General features: G+C 39.2%; 3 protein-coding genes across 3 annotated transcripts; all 3 read left to right on the top strand.

Moving 5' to 3' along the window:
- The first annotated feature begins 342 nt into the window (after positions 1-342).
- LOC306739814 (E3 ubiquitin-protein ligase NEURL3-like) lies at positions 343-3,276 on the top strand. Its single transcript, XM_079221875.1, has 4 exons — positions 343-456; positions 1,551-2,063; positions 2,210-2,371; positions 2,492-3,276. Exons 1-4 carry the CDS (start codon positions 426-428, stop codon positions 2,662-2,664), a joined length of 879 nt encoding a protein of 292 aa, XP_079078001.1. The 5' UTR covers positions 343-425; the 3' UTR covers positions 2,665-3,276.
- A 2,990-nt stretch (positions 3,277-6,266) lies between these two features.
- On the top strand, positions 6,267-8,633 carry LOC306740664 (E3 ubiquitin-protein ligase NEURL3-like; the record flags this gene model as incomplete). The annotated part of the gene is made up of 4 exons (XM_079222893.1): positions 6,267-6,297; positions 7,520-8,032; positions 8,179-8,340; positions 8,461-8,633. 4 exons carry the CDS (start codon positions 6,267-6,269, stop codon positions 8,631-8,633), a joined length of 879 nt encoding a protein of 292 aa, XP_079079019.1.
- Positions 8,634-12,235: 3,602 nt separating this feature from the next.
- On the top strand, positions 12,236-14,960 carry LOC306740663 (E3 ubiquitin-protein ligase NEURL3-like; the record flags this gene model as incomplete). Its single annotated transcript, XM_079222892.1, has 4 exons — positions 12,236-12,266; positions 13,489-14,001; positions 14,148-14,309; positions 14,430-14,960. The coding sequence occupies 4 exons, from the start codon at positions 12,236-12,238 to the stop codon at positions 14,600-14,602; spliced, it is 879 nt and encodes a 292-aa protein (XP_079079018.1). The 3' UTR covers positions 14,603-14,960.
- Positions 14,961-15,609: the final 649 nt, after the last annotated feature.

Here is a 15,609-nt window from a genome sequence, read left to right as displayed (position 1 = left end):
TTAGAGTAAACACAAGCATGTACAGGAGACTGAAACATAATAGCTTTAAAATACACTTTAAAAGGTTATTGTGCATTTCTTATTGTATATAAACATCTGCTTGACATGGGAGCGACGAGTTCAGGAAATCTTGTTGTCGATGTTTTTTGTATTTCTGCACTAAAGGAAACTGATTTAATCAGACACAAAAATCCCTAACTTGTTTATGTCCTGCATGCCCTCATTGCCCTGCTATCATTACCAGGTAAATTTCCAAACCTCACTGACTCCTCCTTCTTAACTTTCCATGTGATGCGGGGATGTTTGTGTTTTGAAGACTTGCATGCCGCGTTTTAAAAGGCAGCCAACACTCCCGCTTCATGACAATTACACGAAGATACAGACGAGAGCACATCTTCTAAGACACAAAGCAAAGTCCTGTCAAGATGGTGAACGAGAGTGACAACAGGACCTCTGGTGAGATATTTATTCTTGTTTTTTTACAGTGACTTAATATGCAATGTACAATACTGCTTTCAATGTCAATACGATCCTCTGTTACAACACAAATGTTGGTGAAAATGATTATTTATAGCTCTTGATACTTTTTGTTATGACAAAAGTGTATTACATTAATATAAAAATAGTTACAGGTTCAGGTTTATTTAATACGTATCTGTGCATCATGAAAACATCCCTATTTTCCGATTTTTTCAAGAGGCTACTGAAAGTCACAACTCGTCCATTCAAGCGATTGTTACTGTTAAACATGGGATGAGGTGAGATCCAAAACAGGAGCACGTTGATAAAGGCTGTAAAACAGATGACTAGGAAACGAGGAAGAAGACTTGAAAAAGCCACACGTGTGAATCAAGGATCTATATCCTGTGCTGTAAAGTGTGACATAATGGAGATGATACTAGGGATGACTAGAAAATACATGATTTACTGGAAATGCTCAGCGGTGAATGAAAGGCTTTACTGCAGTAAACTGCTTCTATGCGTTAATTATATACTCCTCCTTTGTCAAATTGAAACTGAATTATGATTGGAATGGATACAGTGTTTACCTCCAAGTATTCAAATTAATGACACACCTTTATCTTACATGAAAGCATGTGTGTGTTACTTTCACAATTACTTCTTTTCAATTTGATAGTCTCATAATCTCATTTAGAATAAACTTTATCACTGAACCAACGTGAATGATTAACAAACATCCTGTTAGAATATATTGGCATTGAGATCATAATGTTATCTCAATGATAAAGATACAGTGTCATGGTGTTAAGAAATTATTTTTTATTATGAAAGTGTTTTATCAAATAAAGTCACTTAAGAGGAAAAGCCTCCATGCTGTTGTTCACTTCTTACAATCCAGAATTAGCGTATCGTTTATTGTTTACTGCCCTGCATTCAGGTAGAAACTGCAACATTCCCCAGCTTGTTGTCGCACACAAAGCTGTGATTACAGTGCAGATGTAATCTACATGATTGGAAATAACCAAACAATAATAAGCCAACCTGGGTCGCACATCAAGATTAATAACCGTGTTTTTGCTCCTTTGCAGTTGTTGGGTCAGAGACGTCACACAAATGTGGCCGGTCCTGCCTCGGTCCTTTGACCTTCCACCCTCTGGCTGTGGGAGCCAAGGTCAGTCTGAGCCACGGGTGTCGACTGGCAGAGAGGACGGGGACCACGTTCAAGAACGGCCTGGTGTTCAGCAGCCGCCCGGTAAAGATCCAGGAGAGGATTCGTCTGAGGGTTGAGAAAGATTCGTTCGGATGGTCAGGAGCTCTGCGCGTGGGCTTCACCAACGTGCCGCCCTCGGACAGATCTCTGCCCCTGCCCGTCATGGCCATCCCCAACCTCACTAACGTCCAAGGGCACTGGGCGGCCCCAGTGCAGGAATCCCACTGCCAAGCAGGTTCAGAGCTGGAGTTCTGGCTCTCCGGTAGAGGCTGCGTATTCGTCACAAGCCCCGACATCAAGCAGCACACGCTACTGACAGGAGTGGATCTCAGCCAGCCGCTATGGGCCATGATAGACATCTACGGACAGACAAGCGCCATTTCCCTCCTGGGTATGTTTACTATTATATAACAATGGTGGATTGTTTGCTTTGCCATCGTTTTTTCTTGTTCTTATTTCTTCCACATGTCTTGACAAGGCCAAGTTAATGTTTAATTGTTATTAAAATATAACATTATTTATTATTCTTTGCTGCAGGCTCAAAGAAAAGGGAGCTGTTTCAAACCAAACGGTCCTGTCCTGCACCTGAATACCTGACCTCACTTGATGCTGACAAACACAACAGTTTGATTCCTGTCTCAAGCCTCCATGAAAACAGTGATGAATGCATCTCCTTTGTTGACATGAAATTCCCAGCAGGTAATTAAGATTCCTTTCAACCAAATGTTCCCAGATCTCAGTGTTTTGCTCCTTTTTAACCAGACAGAACCTATCCCTGATGTCAGTCTTGTAATTGTGATTCCTTTGGTTTGATTGCAGGTAGAGGCAGCGTAAAGGACTGTGTGGTGTGCATGGAAAAACAGGCCAGAGTCACTTTGCCTTGCGGCCACCAGTGTTTATGTAACCTGTGCGCCTCAAAAGTCTTGCGGCAATTTGGCACCTGCCCGCTGTGCCGATACAAGATCAGCGCTCCCTCACTAGATGGTATTTGAGGTGTGTCTTTGTGCACTAAACGCCAAGACAGCAGGCAGGAAAGCTGCTGAGTGACTGTGGCAAAGAAAACTCTCTGAGCAGCAACGTCATGTTGCCCGGTAGCTGCACCGATCGAACCGAGCCGGGATCCTTTGGCACATGTCATTCAACTCCATTGTCCGTCATTCGCAAATGTTGTACAGCATGTGTGTAAAGTGAGATGTACTGAGATGTTGAGGTGAACATATGAGCTCGTCATGTGAAAGAATGTGGGAAACTTTACTGCACTTATTGTGATTGTTAAATATGAATAAGGCAAGCATGTGACCTTTTGGTGAAGACAATGAATGACACATAATGATTTGCAGTCAGATCAGCACAAGCAACTGTAATGTAATGTACAGTCACAGCACAAGGTATTTTGCCTTGCTGAAGTTGTAAATATTGAACTCTATTTTTATAAAAAGAAAATTAATACTATTTATATTTTTATAATATTTGACTGTCAAAATATGACTCTATCAATAAAATGTATTATATCTATCCCAAAATTGTCTTTTCTATTCTTATTTTCAAACTTGTTTTGATATGTATCATACAATGTGTGTGTGCGATACAAATTCCTAAATGTTCTGTGTCTATGAGCTTTACATTGATATAACTGTTAACTGCTATGTAATGAGATTTTCATTAAAGAGAACATTTGATAAAACAAGTTGACCTTGAGTACAGATTGTTTTGTCAAGAATTAACTGTCAAGCTCAAAGTAAGAGCATGTTGTCAGATAAAGGCACATTATTCGTGTTGCAAAGAATGGTTTGTAAAAACATGTGCACGTTACAGATAGACCGCTGTTGAAACTACAGTCACTAATTATTGCTCAGGTTGCAACAGAAGCCTTAACAAAGATTAAAATATGAGTTAAGCAATAAAAAAAACGTCTCCACACTTATTATTTGCATAAAGTATGTAGCATATCTTCAATAGGTTCCTCAAATGTGAAAGTGCAACGAGCTGTCAAGTTTCATTATTACTTGTTACACCCGCAAAATCGTTATAAGCCGATTGAAATAAAAGATATTAAAGGTCATGTGTTTGAATTTGACCTTGAGAATCAAACACAACTGATACTGTTTTTCTTTTCTTCCGTTCATGTTTTGTGTTTTCTTTGCCAGTCACCTGACCTCCTGCTCACCTGTTGGCTCTCCCTTAATTGCTCTGTCTCTTCACATACCAGCCGGCTCCTTTGTGTATTGTGTTTTGTGCTTTGTCTTCATTTTGTGTGGGACTTTCTATTTGTGTTTCCTGCTCGCCTTTTTGGACTTGAAATCTGTAAGCCATGTTCAACAAATGATTGAATTATTTCTGCTACCTCCTCAAGTGGAATCAGTGTTTGGGTCCTTCCCCTGTGGCCTCCTTTCCAAAATGACCGATGGTGCAAGAAATCAGCACCATCAGCACTAAATGTGTAGTTAACTAATGAAACTGAGCAAAAGTTCAATCAGAAAGACCAGATTCTTCACATGTATTTTCCTTCTCAATCAGCTCATTGAGGGAGTACACTCTTCAGTTACACCTGATGTTTGCCACAATATCATGTGCTTGCTGTCAAATTTGGAAACTGTGCTTTTCTTTTTTGTTGGTAGTTATTATTTCAGTCTCAGATCGACACAATCCTCCTCCACCACATTCTCCTTGGGTCTTAACTCAACCAGTCTTCCCAGTTGGAGATTCTGAGCTCATCAGAAGTTCCACTTCACATCACATCCAGATCTTCAGCATTGCTTTTCACCCCTTCAATACCACCAGTGTCTAGACTGACTCCATTAGGGGGAATATTTATGTACAGCTCATGGCATCACTTTCCATTTAAAACATTCATCTCAGAATGAGAAGCGATAATTTATGATTTACGCAATATTGTAAACTAATTTCCATTTGCAGTCCTAATATTTATGTTATGATGGGGTCTAATTGGCACAAGACTCATATTTCCTCGGCTATTGTGCACTCTATGTCAAATAGATTATTGATTTACTCTTTAATCCTTTTAAGATGATAGTTTAGATTAAAGTGTTGAATCTTGCCTGTTTGATATACAGATTATTTTGCAGATGCAATCTCCCCGATGGGGTTCAAATATTATCTCTGATGCAAACACAGGGTTTGTCTTCTATTTAACGTGACCCTCATGGTTTTGTTTGTTAAAGGTATGCATTCCAGTAATGCATTTTGTTAACAGGTGCGCAGCCAGCTTCTATGTTCATGAGACGTAAACAAGTTTCAGTCCAGGATGCATGTGTCACATATTGTTTTGCAAATATAATCTACATGATTGGCAAAACAAGTATGAGAAGAAGGAGGGGAAGTTTGATACAAACGGAAGCATTTATTTAAATTACATTACTTTGCTAATGTGTTGGCGGTAATTCTGCGATGCTTTATTATTCAATTCAATACCATGAAAGGATACATTGTTCAGAGGCTACTATAATAAATCACAACACAGTGTAAATATTCCACTTGTATTATTAATATGTATGGATAATGTGTCTATGATAAATATAGATCAAGTGCCATTTTAGATTTTTCAGCTTAAATTTGGGATAAAATCACATTTTGAGTGTAATTTTGATGATATTTTATGCTTTGACACTATTTCTACAGCTGGATGGCATTTCTTTGACTTTGGCGACATCTGTCTTTATTCATGGTAAAATATAAACTCCACACAGTTCATTTCAGGCCCACTAGGAGGCAGTGTGGTACTGCTTATTATGTGAATGTCCACTTCAAAACAAAGATGATATTTTTGGCAAAGTTCATCTTGTTCACTGTTTTTTGGAAACAGGGTTTGGATTTTATTGTTGACACAACAACGAAGGATCCATTCACTAAAATTAGATACATTATCAAACCAGGGATGGAATACAAATTGCAACTGCTATTTGTTTCTTTCCAAATCTATTAATAGCTTGTTTTTCTCAGGTAAATTGCAGGTACATTTCCAAACTGTGGTTCCTCTCTGACTCCTCCTTCTTAACTTTCCATGTGATGCAGGGGATGTTTGTGTTTTGAAGACTTGCATGCCGCGTTTTAAAAGGCAGCCAACACTCCCGCTTCATGACAATGACACAAAGATACAGACGAGAGCACATCTTCTAAGACACAAAGCAAAGTCCTGTCAAGATGGTGAATGAGAGTGACAACAGAGTATCTGCTAAATAAAATGTAGGCAACACCGTATTAATAAAAAGGTGTGCATTTCTTATTGTATATAAACATCTGCTTGACATGGGAGCGACGAGTTCAGGAAATCTTGTTGTCGATGTTTTTTGTATTTCTGCACTAAAGGAAACTGATTTAATCAGACACAAAAATCCCTAACTTGTTTATGTCCTGCACGCCCTCATTGTCCTGCTATCATTAGCAGGTGAATTTCCAAACTGTGGTTCCTCACTGACTCCTCCTTCTTAACTTTCCATGTGATGCGGGGATATTTGTGTTTTGAAGACTTGCATGCCGCGTTTTAAAAGGCAGCCAACACTCCCGCTTCATGACAATTACACGAAGATACAGACAAGAGCACATCTTCTAAGACACAAAGCAAAGTCCTGTCAAGATGGTGAACGAGAGTGACAACGGGACCTCTGGTGAGATATTTATTCTTGTTTTTTACAGTGACTTAATATGCAATGTACAATACTGCTTTCAATGTCAATACGATCCTCTCTTATAAACATACTTTGTCAAGTTGCATTTTAGAAGTCAAAATTAATATGAAGCCAGTTTTTATTACAATACTAAGATACTAATACTGAAAATAAGTACATAGTAAGTCATTCACAATTATTCATGTTATTGACACAAATGTTGGTGAAAATGATTCTTTATAGCTCTTATTACTATTTGTATGACAAAAAATGTATATTACTTTAATATAAAAATAGTTACACGGTTCAGGTTTATTTAATACGTATCTGTGCATCATGAAAACATCCCTATTTTCCGATTTTTTCAAGAGGCTACTGAAAGTCACAACTCGTCCATTCAAGCGATTGTTACTGTTAAACATGGGATGAGGTGAGATCCAAAACAGGAGCACGTTGATAAAGGCTGTAAAACAGATGACTAGGAAACGAGGAAGAAGACTTGAAAAAGCCACACGTGTGAATCAAGGATCTATATCCTGTGCTGTAAAGTGTGACATAATGGAGATGATACTAAGGATGACTAGAAAATACATGATTTACTGGAAATGCTCAGCGGTGAATGAAAGGCTTTACTGCAGTAAACTGCTTCTATGCATTAATTATATACTCCTCCTTTGTCAAATTGAAACTGAATTATGATTGGAATGGATACAGTGTTTACCTCCAAGTATTCAAATTAATGACACACCTTTATCTTACATGAAAGCATGTGTGTGTTACTTTCACAATTACTTCTTTTCAATTTGATAGTCTCATAATCTCATTTAGAATAAACTTTATCACTGAACCAACGTGAATGATTAACAAACATCCTGTTAGAATATATTGGCATTGAGATCATAATGTTATCTCAATGATAAAGATACAGTGTCATGGTGTTAAGAAATTATTTTTTATTATGAAAGTGTTTTATCAAATAAAGTCACTTAAGAGGAAAAGCCTCCATGCTGTTGTTCACTTCTTACAATCCAGAATTAGCGTATTGTTTATTGTTTACTGCCCTGCATTCAGGTAGAAACTGCAACATTCCCCAGCTTGTTGTCACACACATAGCTGTGATTACAGTGCAGATGTAATCTACATGATTGGAAATAACCAAACAATAATAAGCCAACCTGGGTCGCACATCAAGATTAATAACCGTGTTTTTGCTCCTTTGCAGTTGTTGGGTCAGAGACGTCACACAAATGTGGCCGGTCCTGCCTCGGTCCTTTGACCTTCCACCCTCTGGCTGTGGGAGCCAAGGTCAGTCTGAGCCACGGGTGTCGACTGGCAGAGAGGACGGGGACCACGTTCAAGAACGGCCTGGTGTTCAGCAGCCGCCCGGTAAAGATCCAGGAGAGGATTCGTCTGAGGGTTGAGAAAGATTCGTTCGGATGGTCAGGAGCTCTGCGCGTGGGCTTCACCAACGTGCCGCCCTCGGACAGATCTCTGCCCCTGCCCGTCATGGCCATCCCCAACCTCACTAACGTCCAAGGGCACTGGGCGGCCCCAGTGCAGGAATCCCACTGCCAAGCAGGTTCAGAGCTGGAGTTCTGGCTCTCCGGTAGAGGCTGCGTATTCGTCACAAGCCCCGACATCAAGCAGCACACGCTACTGACAGGAGTGGATCTCAGCCAGCCGCTATGGGCCATGATAGACATCTACGGACAGACAAGCGCCATTTCCCTCCTGGGTATGTTTACTATTATATAACAATGGTGGATTGTTTGCTTTGCCATCGTTTTTTCTTGTTCTTATTTCTTCCACATGTCTTGACAAGGCCAAGTTAATGTTTAATTGTTATTAAAACATAACATTATTTATTATTCTTTGCTGCAGGCTCAAAGAAAAGGGAGCTGTTTCAAACCAGACGGTCCTGTCCTGCACCTGAATACCTGACCTCACTTGATGCTGACAAACACAACAGTTTGATTCCTGTCTCAAGCCTCCATGAAAACAGTGATGAATGCATCTCCTTTGTTGACATGAAATTCCCAGCAGGTAAGAAAGATTCCTTTCAACCAAATGTTCCCAGATCTCAGTGTTTTGCTCCTTTTTAACCAGACAGAACCTATCCCTGATGTCAGTCTTGTAATTGTGATTCCTTTGGTTTGATTGCAGGTAGAGGCAGCGTAAAGGACTGTGTGGTGTGCATGGAAAAACAGGCCAGAGTCACTTTGCCTTGCGGCCACCAGTGTTTATGTAACCTGTGCGCCTCAAAAGTCTTGCGGCAATTTGGCACCTGCCCGCTGTGCCGATACAAGATCAGCGTTCCCTCACTAGATGGTATTTGAGGTGTGTCTTTGTGCACTAAACGCCAAGACAGCAGGCAGGAAAGCTGCTGAGTGACTGTGGCAAAGAAAACTCTCTGAGCAGCAACGTCATGTTGCCCGGTAGCTGCACCGATCGAACCGAGCCGGGATCCTTTGGCACATGTCATTCAACTCCATCGTCCGTCATTCGCAAATGTTGTACAGCATGTGTGTAAAGTGAGATGTACTGAGATGTTGAGGTGAACATATGAGCTCGTCATGTGAAAGAATGTGGGAAACTTTACTGCACTTATTGTGATTGTTAAATATGAATAAGGCAAGCATGTGACCTTTTGGTGAAGACAATGAATGACACATAATGATTTGCAGTCAGATCAGCACAAGCAACTGTAATGTAATGTACAGTCACAGCACAAGGTATTTTGCCTTGCTGAAGTTGTAAATATTGAACTCTATTTTTATAAAAAGAAAATTAATACTATTTATATTTTTATAATATTTGATTGTCAAAATATGACTCTATCAATAAAATGTATTATATCTATCCCAAAATTGTCTTTTCTATTCTTATTTTCAAACTTGTTTTGATATGTATCATACAATGTGTGTGTGCGATACAAATTCCTAAATGTTCTGTGTCTATGAGCTTTACATTGATATAACCGTTAACTGCTATGTAATGAGATTTTCATTAAAGAGAACATTTGATAAAACAAGTTGACCTTGAGTACAGATTGTTTTGTCAAGAATGAACTGTCAAGCTCAAAGTAAGAGCATGTTGTCAGATAAAGGCACATTATTCGTGTTGCAAAGAATGACTTGTAAAAACATGTGCACGTTACAGATAGACCGCTGTTGAAACTACAGTCACTAATTATTGCTCAGGTTGCAACAGAAGCCTTAACAAAGATTAAAATATGAGTTAAGCAATAAAAAAAACGTCTCCACACTTATTATTTGCATAAAGTATGTAGCATATCTTCAATAGGTTCCTCAAATGTGAAAGTGCAACGAGCTGTCAAGTTTCATTATTACTTGTTACACCCGCAAAATCGTTATAAGCCGATTGAAATAAAAGATATTAAAGGTCATGTGTTTGAATTTGACCTTGAGAATCAAACACAACTGATACTGTTTTTCTTTTCTTCCGTTCATGTTTTGTGTTTTCTTTGCCAGTCACCTGACCTCCTGCTCACCTGTTGGCTCTCCCTTGATTGCTCTGTCTCTTCACATACCAGCCGGCTCCTTTGTGTATTGTGTTTTGTGCTTTGTCTTCATTTTGTGTGGGACTTTCTATTTGTGTTTCCTGCTCGCCTTTTTGGACTTGAAATCTGTAAGCCATGTTCAACAAATGATTGAATTATTTCTGCTACCTCCTCAAGTGGAATCAGTGTTTGGGTCCTTCCCCTGCGGCCTCCTTTCCAAAATGACAGATGGTGCAAGAAATCAGCACCATCAGCACTAAATGTGTAGTTAACTAATGAAACTGAGCAAAAGTTCAATCAGAAAGACCAGATTCTTCACATGTATTTTCCTTCTCAATCAGCTCATTGAGGGAGTACACTCTTCAGTTACACCTGATGTTTGCCACAATATCATGTGCTTGCTGTCAAATTTGGAAACTGTGCTTTTCTTTTTTGTTGGTAGTTATTATTTCAGTCTCAGATCGACACAATCCTCCTCCACCACATTCTCCTTGGGTCTTAACTCAACCAGTCTTCCCAGTTGGAGATTCTGAGCTCATCAGAAGTTCCACTTCACATCACATCCAGATCTTCAGCATTGCTTTTCACCCCTTCAATACCACCAGTGTCTAGACTGACTCCATTAGGGGGAATATTTATGTACAGCTCATGGCATCACTTTCCATTTAAAACATTCATCTCAGAATGAGAAGCGATAATTTATGATTTACGCAATATTGTAAACTAATTTCCATTTGCAGTCCTAATATTTATGTTATGATGGGGTCTAATTGGCACAAGACTCATATTTCCTCGGCTATTGTGCACTCTATGTCAAATAGATTATTGATTTACTCTTTAATCCTTTTAAGATGATAGTTTAGATTAAAGTGTTGAATCTTGCCTGTTTGATATACAGATTATTTTGCAGATGCAATCTCCCCGATGGGGTTCAAATATTATCTCTGATGCAAACACAGGGTTTGTCTTCTATTTAACGTGACCCTCATGGTTTTGTTTGTTAAAGGTATGCATTCCAGTAATGCATTTTGTTAACAGGTGCGCAGCCAGCTTCTATGTTCATGAGACGTAAACAAGTTTCAGTCCAGGATGCATGTGTCACATATTGTTTTGCAAATATAATCTACATGATTGGCAAAACAAGTATGAGAAGAAGGAGGGGAAGTTTGATACAAACGGAAGCATTTATTTAAATTACATTACTTTGCTAATGTGTTGGCGGTAATTCTGCGATGCTTTATTATTCAATTCAATACCATGAAAGGATACATTGTTCAGAGGCTACTATAATAAATCACAACACAGTGTAAATATTCCACTTGTATTATTAATATGTATGGATAATGTGTCTATGATAAATATAGATTAAGTGCCATTTTAGATTTTTCAGCTTAAATTTGGGATAAAATCACATTTTGAGTGTAATTTTGATGATATTTTATGCTTTGACACTATTTCTACAGCTGGATGGCATTTCTTTGACTTTGGCGACATCTGTCTTTATTCATGGTAAAATATAAACTCCACACAGTTCATTTCAGGCCCACTAGGAGGCAGTGTGGTACTGCTTATTATGTGAATGTCCACTTCAAAACAAAGATGATATTTTTGGCAAAGTTCATCTTGTTCACTGTTTTTTGGAAACAGGGTTTGGATTTTATTGTTGACACAACAACGAAGGATCCATTCACTAAAATTAGATACATTATCAAACCAGGGATGGAATACAAATTGCAACTGCTATTTGTTTCTTTCCAAATCTATTAATAGCTTGTTTTTCTCAGGTAAATTGCAGGTACATTTCCAAACTGTGGTTCCTCTCTGACTCCTCCTTCTTAACTTTCCATGTGATGCAGGGGATGTTTGTGTTTTGAAGACTTGCATGCCGCGTTTTAAAAGGCAGCCAACACTCCCGCTTCATGACAATGACACAAAGATACAGACGAGAGCACATCTTCTAAGACACAAAGCAAAGTCCTGTCAAGATGGTGAATTAGAGTGACAACAGAGTATCTGCTAAATAAAATGTAGGCAACACCGTATTAATAAAAAGGTGTGCATTTCTTATTGTATATAAACATCTGCTTGACATGGGAGCGACGAGTTCAGGAAATCTTGTTGTCGATGTTTTTTGTATTTCTGCACTAAAGGAAACTGATTTAATCAGACACAAAAATCCCTAACTTGTTTATGTCCTGCACGCCCTTATTGTCCTGCTATCATTAGCAGGTGAATTTCCAAACTGTGGTTCCTCACTGACTCCTCCTTCTTAACTTTCCATGTGATGCGGGGATATTTGTGTTTTGAAGACTTGCATGCCGCGTTTTAAAAGGCAGCCAACACTCCCGCTTCATGACAATTACACGAAGATACAGACAAGAGCACATCTTCTAAGACACAAAGCAAAGTCCTGTCAAGATGGTGAACGAGAGTGACAACGGGACCTCTGGTGAGATATTTATTCTTGTTTTTTACAGTGACTTAATATGCAATGTACAATACTGCTTTCAATGTCAATACGATCCTCTCTTATAAACATACTTTGTCAAGTTGCATTTTAGAAGTCAAAATTAATATTAAGCCAGTTTTTATTACAATACTAAGATACTAATACTGAAAATAAGTACATAGTAAGTCATTCACAATTATTCATATTATTGACACAAATGTTGGTGAAAATGATTCTTTATAGCTCTTATTACTATTTGTATGACAAAAAATGTATATTACTTTAATATAAAAATAGCTACACGGTTCAGGTTTATTTAATACGTATCTGTGCATCATGAAAACATCCCTATTTTCCGATTTTTTCAAGAGGCTACTGAAAGTCACAACTCGTCCATTCAAGCGATTGTTACTGTTAAACATGGGATGAGGTGAGATCCAAAACAGGAGCACGTTGATAAAGGCTGTAAAACAGATGACTAGGAAACGAGGAAGAAGACTTGAAAAAGCCACACGTGTGAATCAAGGATCTATATCCTGTGCTGTAAAGTGTGACATAATGGAGATGATACTAAGGATGACTAGAAAATACATGATTTACTGGAAATGCTCAGCGGTGAATGAAAGGCTTTACTGCAGTAAACTGCTTCTATGCGTTAATTATATACTCCTCCTTTGTCAAATTGAAACTGAATTATGATTGGAATGGATACAGTGTTTACCTCCAAGTATTCAAATTAATGACACACCTTTATCTTACATGAAAGCATGTGTGTGTTACTTTCACAATTACTTCTTTTCAATTTGATAGTCTCATAATCTCATTTAGAATAAACTTTATCACTGAACCAACGTGAATGATTAACAAACATCCTGTTAGAATATATTGGCGTTGAGATCATAATGTTATCTCAATGATAAAGATACAGTGTCATGGTGTTAAGAAATTATTTTTTATTATGAAAGTGTTTTATCAAATAAAGTCACTTAAGAGGAAAAGCCTCCATGCTGTTGTTCACTTCTTACAATCCAGAATTAGCGTATTGTTTATTGTTTACTGCCCTGCATTCAGGTAGAAACTGCAACATTCCCCAGCTTGTTGTCACACACATAGCTGTGATTACAGTGCAGATGTAATCTACATGATTGGAAATAACCAAACAATAATAAGCCAACCTGGGTCGCACATCAAGATTAATAACCGTGTTTTTGCTCCTTTGCAGTTGTTGGGTCAGAGACGTCACACAAATGTGGCCGGTCCTGCCTCGGTCCTTTGACCTTCCACCCTCTGGCTGTGGGAGCCAAGGTCAGTCTGAGCCACGGGTGTCGACTGGCAGAGAGGACGGGGGCCACGTTCAAGAACGGCCTGGTGTTCAGCAGCCGCCCGGTAAAGATCCAGGAGAGGATTCGTCTGAGGGTTGAGAAAGATTCGTTCGGATGGACAGGAGCTCTGCGCGTGGGCTTCACCAACGTGCCGCCCTCGGACAGATCTCTGCCCCTGCCCGTCATGGCCATCCCCAACCTCACTAACGTCCAAGGGCACTGGGCGGCCCCAGTGCAGGAATCCCACTGCCAAGCAGGTTCAGAGCTGGAGTTCTGGCTCTCCGGTAGAGGCTGCGTATTCGTCACAAGCCCCGACATCAAGCAGCACACGGTACTGACAGGAGTGGATCTCAGCCAGCCGCTATGGGCCATGATAGACATCTACGGACAGACAAGCGCCATTTCCCTCCTGGGTATGTTTACTATTATATAACAATGGTGGATTGTTTGCTTTGCCATCGTTTTTTCTTGTTGTTATTTCTTCCACATGTCTTGACAAGGCCAAGTTAATGTTTAATTGTTATTAAAATATAACATTATTTATTATTCTTTGCTGCAGGCTCAAAGAAAAGGAAGCTGTTTCAGACCAGACGGTCCTGTCCTGCACCTGAATACCTGACCTCACTTGATGCTGACAAACACAACAGTTTGATTCCTGTCTCAAGCCTCCATGAAAACAGTGATGAATGCATCTCCTTTGTTGACATGAAATTCCCAGCAGGTAAGAAAGATTCCTTTCAACCAAATGTTCCCAGATCTCAGTGTTTTGCTCCTTTTTAACCAGACAGAACCTATCCCTGATGTCAGTCTTGTAATTGTGATTCCTTTGGTTTGATTGCAGGTAGAGGCAGCGTAAAGGACTGTGTGGTGTGCATGGAAAAACAGGCCAGAGTCACTTTGCCTTGCGGCCACCAGTGTTTATGTAACCTGTGCGCCTCAAAAGTCTTGCGGCAATTTGGCACCTGCCCGCTGTGCCGATACAAGATCAGCGCTCCCTCACTAGATGGTATTTGAGGTGTGTCTTTGTGCACTAAACGCCAAGACAGCAGGCAGGAAAGCTGCTGAGTGACTGTGGCAAAGAAAACTCTCTGAGCAGCAACGTCATGTTGCCCGGTAGCTGCACCGATCGAACCGAGCCGGGATCCTTTGGCACATGTCATTCAACTCCATCGTCCGTCATTCGCAAATGTTGTACAGCATGTGTGTAAAGTGAGATGTACTGAGATGTTGAGGTGAACATATGAGCTCGTCATGTGAAAGAATGTGGGAAACTTTACTGCACTTATTGTGATTGTTAAATATGAATAAGGCAAGCATGTGACCTTTTGGTGAAGACAATGAATGACACATAATGATTTGCAGTCAGATCAGCACAAGCAAGTGTAATGTAATGTACAGTCACAGCACAAGGTATTTTGCCTTGCTGAAGTTGTAAATATTGAACTCTATTTTTATAAAAAGAAAATTAATACTATTTATATTTTTATAATATTTGACTGTCAAAATATGACTCTATCAATAAAATGTATTATATCTATCCCAAAATTGTCTTTTCTATTCTTATTTTCAAACTTGTTTTGATATGTATCATACAATGTGTGTGTGCGATACAAATTCCTAAATGTTCTGTGTCTATGAGCTTTAAATTGATATAACTGTTAACTGCTATGTAATGAGATTTTCATTAAAGAGAACATTTGATAAAACAAGTTGACCTTGAGTACAGATTGTTTTGTCAAGAATGAACTGTCAAGCTCAAAGTAAGAGCATGTTGTCAGATAAAGGCACATTATTCATGTTGCAAAGAATGGTTTGTAATTTTAAAAATGAACAATTTAATTCAATTCAGTTTATTTTACATAGCCCAACATCACGATACAAGTTTGCCTCGGAGGGCTTTACAATCTGTACACATGACATCCCTGTCCAGGGACCTCACATCGGATCAGGAAAAACTCCCCCAATAAAGACAGTAAAAACCAGCACATGACAAAAAACATGTGCACGTTACAGATAGACCG

The sequence above is a fragment of the Taurulus bubalis genome, assembly GCF_910589615.1.
Source record: "Taurulus bubalis genome assembly, chromosome: 8".
In the NCBI taxonomy this organism is placed as follows: domain Eukaryota; kingdom Metazoa; phylum Chordata; class Actinopteri; order Perciformes; family Cottidae; genus Taurulus; species Taurulus bubalis.
This window is presented reverse-complemented; position numbering and strand designations above follow the sequence as displayed.

Excerpts from the sequence above, each read along its gene's own strand:
- LOC306739814 (XM_079221875.1), top strand. The coding sequence starts at position 426 with ATGGTGAACGAGAGTGACAACAGGACCTCTG. Across the intron at positions 2,064-2,209 it reads AAGCGCCATTTCCCTCCTGG|GCTCAAAGAAAAGGGAGCTG; the intron begins GTATGTTTACTA and ends TCTTTGCTGCAG. Across the intron at positions 2,372-2,491 it reads TGACATGAAATTCCCAGCAG|GTAGAGGCAGCGTAAAGGAC; the intron begins GTAATTAAGATT and ends GTTTGATTGCAG.